Source organism: Teleopsis dalmanni, chromosome 1 (genome assembly GCF_002237135.1).
Source record: "Teleopsis dalmanni isolate 2A chromosome 1, ASM223713v2, whole genome shotgun sequence".
Classification (NCBI taxonomy): Eukaryota; Metazoa; Arthropoda; class Insecta; order Diptera; family Diopsidae; genus Teleopsis; species Teleopsis dalmanni.
In genome coordinates, this window is record NC_051846.1 from 83446276 (window position 1) to 83452280 (window position 6005).

The 6005-nt window shown below is 27.9% G+C and overlaps 3 protein-coding genes across 3 annotated transcripts; 2 read left to right on the plus strand and 1 right to left on the minus strand.

The window, feature by feature from the left end:
- Nucleotides 1-197: 197 nt before the first annotated feature.
- Nucleotides 198-1575, plus strand: LOC119670332 (copper transport protein ATOX1). The gene is made up of 4 exons (XM_038080555.1): nt 198-237; nt 452-540; nt 609-684; nt 840-1575. The coding sequence occupies exons 1-4, from the start codon at nt 213-215 to the stop codon at nt 971-973; spliced, it is 324 nt and encodes a 107-aa protein (XP_037936483.1). The 5' UTR covers nt 198-212; the 3' UTR covers nt 974-1575.
- Nucleotides 1576-1577: 2 nt separating this feature from the next.
- On the minus strand, nt 1578-3636 carry LOC119670331 (POC1 centriolar protein homolog). The gene is made up of 4 exons (XM_038080554.1): nt 3141-3636; nt 2552-3082; nt 1939-2152; nt 1578-1790 (listed from the first exon to the last, which is right to left on the minus strand). The coding sequence occupies exons 1-4, from the start codon at nt 3489-3491 to the stop codon at nt 1780-1782; spliced, it is 1107 nt and encodes a 368-aa protein (XP_037936482.1). The 5' UTR covers nt 3492-3636; the 3' UTR covers nt 1578-1779.
- An 877-nt stretch (nt 3637-4513) lies between these two features.
- LOC119668766 (39S ribosomal protein L21, mitochondrial) lies at nt 4514-5387 on the plus strand. Its single transcript, XM_038078392.1, has 2 exons — nt 4514-4666; nt 4723-5387. Exons 1-2 carry the CDS (start codon nt 4600-4602, stop codon nt 5253-5255), a joined length of 600 nt encoding a protein of 199 aa, XP_037934320.1. The 5' UTR covers nt 4514-4599; the 3' UTR covers nt 5256-5387.
- Nucleotides 5388-6005: the final 618 nt, after the last annotated feature.

Genomic DNA, 6005 nt, shown 5'->3' on the forward strand with positions numbered 1-6005 from the left:
AAAATCAAAATAAATAACGTAAGTATACATACATAGCGTTTAAGCTTCCAAAAAATCAAAGAAGAGTTTTAAATTTTTAATTTAATATTTAAAAGTTTCAAATTTATAAACTTTAAACAATTACTACTTCACATTGCAACCATGTACAAATATGGTGTCTACTAAAATATCGAAAGAGGTGGGTGGGTTGGGGGGACAAGGCAATCAACAATATGCAGATTGCTTTCTTTTACGGTGGTTAGTGTTGTTATCTTCGCCTTTCTAATTTAATAAAATAAAAAGTAAATAATAATAGTAATAATAAAAGAAAAACTAACCTAAGTTAATATTTTTATTTGCATCGACAATCAAATATATCTGTATTTAAAGTCATAACACAAATTGTTTAAAATTTAAATAAAATTTAGTCAAGCAGCAGCGCAGCTAGAATAATCAATTTTCTTTTTAAAAGTTCGTAAAAAAACTATCAAAGTGTTAAACTTACCGCAACTTTATCTGCAGTCGCAAGCAAGTGGCGGATCTCGCAGTAGTAAAATGCCCGTAAGCTCTTAATATATATTTATGCATAATATATTTTTTATATAATTAGTTTAAATATACATGTGTAGGTACACGAATTTAAAGTGGAAATGACATGCAGTGGGTGTTCTGGAGCAGTAGAGCGAGTTTTAGGAAAACTAGGTGGTGAGTAAATAGTATTTTTTTTACTTATTTTATAAAAAGTCAAATAAATATTAAAATCAATTAATAAATATAAAAAACTAGCAACTTTTGAAAACTTTTTGTTTAAAGAATGCTACAAAACTATTGTATTTGTTATGTTTATATATCAATTATAGATAAGGTAGAAAAAGTTTCCATCGACTTGGATGAGAAAACTGTTCTTGTGACGTCAAATTTATCGGCCGATGAACTTTTAGAAGTAATTAAGAAGACAGGAAAGACGACTACTTATGTTGGGGTGAAAGAATGAAACGAACTTTTTTGCAAATTTAAAAAAATTGCAAAATTAAAATTGGAAGTTTGAAAAATAATAATGTAAAATGTAAAAATATATTTTTAAATTCTTATTAAAATTGAAATTTTACTAAATTAAATTTAGAAGTGATTAATACTATACTCAATTTCAATTATTATGTCAAACACTAATCCAAAATATTTTAAAAATATGTGATTGTCGTTTAAGAATGATAAATTAAAAGATTAATATTGATATAATATAATGTCTATTCTAAATACTTAACAAAGTGAAGTTATTAGCACTACGCGGTTGAATTAAATTTTTAAATACTTATATACATAAATATTTCTAATATGATGTTGAAGTTTATAAGTAGTAATTGAACTTTAAATTAGAAAGAGTTTAAACATTTATTAATATTAATATCGAACAGTTATTTAGATACGCCAATTTTTTTCTTATGATTAATTATGTAAGTTTAAATAAATAATATACATTTTAATATTCATCCCGACTTGTGATGTCGCTTTAGACAGAACTAAAATTTAAATTTTTTTAAATAATTAAACATATAACATTTAATAAAGTTTTGATTCATGCAAATGATATTTTATCAAATTTAAATCTTGTTTTCTATTGAATCGAGTCTTGCATTCAAATGTTTAAGCAGTTCAAATACATCTGAAAGCTGTTTGTTCAAAGTAGTCAGTTTTATTTGCAACTGACTGATCGATTCGCAAATGCTAGAATAGCAGATGCAATGGTTTGAATTATTGTCAGTTATGTCTACATTACGGAATGATTCAAATTGTAAATTGCTATCGGATACCTGTATGTAAATTAAGTTTATATTATTAATATTATTGGAATGAGGTTTTTAAATATTAAATACAAAATTAAAAAATTTGGATATGTTAATTTAATATATAATATTTCGGTGGTTTTAACAGGTGATACTCCACCACCCTAATGTTTACCATCATTATCGTGTGGTTTTTCAGTATTTATACCATCAAGCACCTGCAAATTTTCATCTTGCTCATTGTAAGTGTTGGTACCGCGTGGATCAATCAAAATGCTTTGATCAGATGCCGATGTGTTAAGCGCGTTTTTGCTACATGTGGTTTCATTGACTTTTGCTTGAAATTGTGAAAAATCAAATGTATGGAGATTTGATTTCCACACTAACAACTAAAATGAGAAATGTATGTATTGAATGCATAAATTAATAATGATCTATTGTACAGTAAATATTAAAAATCGAACTAAACAATTAAAAAGTACTACGAATTGGTTATTAAAAAATTAGTCAAATATCAAAAAGTGGAAGTGAAGTGGAAGAATAACGGAAGTCACATTAAATTAGGAACTTGAATAAATTATAAGATATACAAATGAAAAGAAAAAACTTGAAGCAATATTTGGGAGGTGAAGGCGAAAGGAGACAGAGTGTAGTTTGGAGCTCAATACACGATGGTATATGCATATAGAACTTTTTAAAATTGCATTAGTATATAAAATCATAATTATTTATATTTATTATATTACATATAATTTTTATATAACTCATTTTATAAAATAACAACTTACCTTTCTATCTCTGCCAGCAGAAGAAAATATACTACCATCAGATGAAAAAGAAACTGCGCTTACTGGTCCAACGTGTCCAGTTAAAGTATATATGGGACGTCCTTCTAGTAAATCAAGGACTTTTATAGTCTCATCATCACTACCAGTAAGCATAAAGTTTCCGTTTGGATGAAATGATAAATCATTAACAGGAGCTGAGTGAACTTGATATAACTGAATTAATTCAGTTTCAGCAATATCAAATAATTTTACTCTATTACAAGAAAGAGCCACTGCTACGACATTACCAGTTGGATGCCATGCCACCTGACGTCCCATTCCACGTTCTTCTGTGAATGTGCGTATACACTGACCAGAGTTTACATCAAATATGCGTAAAGTTTTATCATCAGAACAAGAAGCTATCAACTTTCCATTTGGACTAAACTTGGCAGAACGTACCCAGTTTGTATGATATGCAAAAGATGTAAGAAATTTTCGCTGTGCAACCTTCCACAACTTAACGGATTTATCATCTGAAGCCGTTATAAGCTACAAGTATAAATCTCGTTATAAGGGTACATATAAAATTATTTTCAAATAAGTTTACCATCATTCCTGTTGGATCAAAATCAACACTTCGCACAGTTTTACAGTGTGCGATAAATTCACAAGACACGCCACGTATTTTTGGTTCCCATATTTTCACCGTACGATCCTGGCCTGTAGAAGCGATAAGGTTTGAAGACCAACTTACTCCATGGACAGGTCCAGTGTGTACACCGAATCGTATACAACGAGCTGCTTGTTTCAAGTCCCATAATATCACTGAGGCATCTGTTGAAGCAGTAGCAATTTGATCGCCATTTATATTAAATCGTATTGATGATATTGCGCCAATGTGACCAGTGAAATGTCTTTGCAAAATAGGTTCTAAGTAGGTCCCAGTATTAGCGGCCATAGTTATTTAAAACTAGGATAGTTAAAAATAAATTGTTTTTGTCGGTATGTAAATTGTCTGACGTTTTCTGTTTGTGTTTGGTTTGAACTAAAATATTTTGCGCTTTTAACCAACCCTGTCTCTATTCTTCAGGGTTGCATAAATTATTGTAATTAGGATTTGTTATCAAAAAATAAGCTTGCGAAATGATTTTATATTGACAGTGATCTCTGTGTTTTGAAGATATAGTAATGTAGTCGTATACCATTTATGAAAATAGGATGTTACTCATAAAGCTTATATATATTTAAAAATGTATAAATTACTAATAAAGAACTTAACTAGATTATTGCTTTAATTTATGTAATATTTTATATAGAATGCAAGACAAAAATAACCAACATTGAATTTAAATGTGTATTAAATCCTATACAAAAGTTAAACGCAGATCTGAATACGCTAACAATAAAAACAAATCTTCGAAAAGAGTTTTCCATTTGGAGTTTAACTATAAAGTTTATATAATCTACGTAAACAGTAAGGCAGTTAGTTTCAAAGTTCATTACATCGACGTGATCAGTGGCGCTGACACAAAATAATTTTTATAATTTAAATAAATATTAAATTATTTTAATATAAAATAATTTCATTTTTTTATTATTCAACTTTTTTTTTTTTGAGTGCGATAATAGATTGAGGGCCTTGTAATCTTGCTTAGCGCGTTGGTAATTTTAAAACTGACACTCATCCATTTGTAAGACCGATTTTTGATGATCAATTGTGGTGTTTAAAATTTACTTATTTTTATCCTAAAAAATCATCTTAAATGCATACAAAAAACCAACATATAATATACAGTCGTATAAAATAAATACATATTATATCCATTAACTAATTCTTACCACTGATTTTTTCTTCTTCATCAAATTAATTGTTTATATTAAAAAAATGTTTATATACGGGATGGCACACGATTGATTTGATTCTCTACTCTAAATTTTAATCATTGTCATTCTATTTCTTGCACTCACTGAATGCGCACTTAGTGACAATTGAACAGCTGTTAAAGTTTTTGGTTATAGCACAATTGCTTGAAGGCATTTTTTTAGATTTATGTTATTTAACAATAATGTCTTTTTTATTGAGAAGAATTGTGTCTACGGTTCGTCAACCATGTGCTATCAGCTCTTTAACAAGTATTTATAACAGTCCGAAGTTTATATAAAAACATTGAAGAATGTTTTCATTTCAGATTCCTTTAGATCATTAACTGTAAATACAAGTACTTTGCTTCAAAATACGAAACCATCAATTACAGAGTTACCGAAATCCGTTTCAATCACGGAAGAAACGCAATGCACAGAAGTATTTAATAAAATTAATAAACAAATACAAACTGGTGAACAAGGTCGTCTCTTCGCCGTTGTTCAGTTATGCGGAAAACAGTTTAAAATAACTGAAGGAGATATAATTCTTGTAGAAGGCTATTGGGCTCCTACTATTGGAGACGAAATTCGTCTTGAGAAAGTTCTTTTGGCTGGTGCCAAAGATTTTACACTAATTGGACGACCTATACTGGAATCAACACTTGTTCAAATTAAGGCTACAATCATAGAGAAAACTTTAACCCATACAAAAACACATTTTAAGAAAAAGCGTAGAAAGCAATATATGCGTATTAACTTCCAGCGATCTCCAAATACTATGATTCGCATAAACACGATCAAAATAGCTCCAAAAGTTGATATACCATCAGGTGTTTTAAATGATAAAAGAATATACTAAATCGAATACATTTTGCATATAAAAATAGCTAAGTGATTGATTTTGAAATGATGTTCTAAAGTTTAATATTGTATATTATATATGCTGTTTCATAATTGCAATTTTCTTATAACAATGTTTTTAATTAATTATATATAACGCAATAATACAATATTAGAAAAGTATATACAAATTTTAAAAGATATCATTATATGATTTATAAATAGTACTTTCATAAAAGTTTAATAAAAAATGAATGATATTTCTTAATAATAGGTCTATTTATGTGACAACCAATTTATAATAGATATATTTGTAAACTAATTTACAATAAACGCATGAACTTTCATAAATACACTGTAGTTCGTGATTAGATCTCTAATCATAGCTCTAGTATTCTAAATTCTGTTCGAATATGGATACTTAATAGACTTCTTACTAATTCAGATTAATCAAAAAAAAAATACAATGTCTTATTAATTGTAAAAATAGACACTGTATATGCCTAAAGCGGCTTAAAGATAATTAATGGTCAAATAGTGACATTTAATTACGTCCTTTATTTGTTAGAACTATTATGCATTTTTTGTTAATGTCAACCACTAGTTTTATTCATTAAATCAAATCTTTAAACATTGGAATATTTAATAAATTGGCACTTTCATTAAATGTGATGTGCTCAGCTTGAAGTTAAAATTAATTAGTTTAGTAAAGCGTTTATGATTATGATGAAAATAAATCAAAACAATTAAATTTTTGTTGGACAATTAT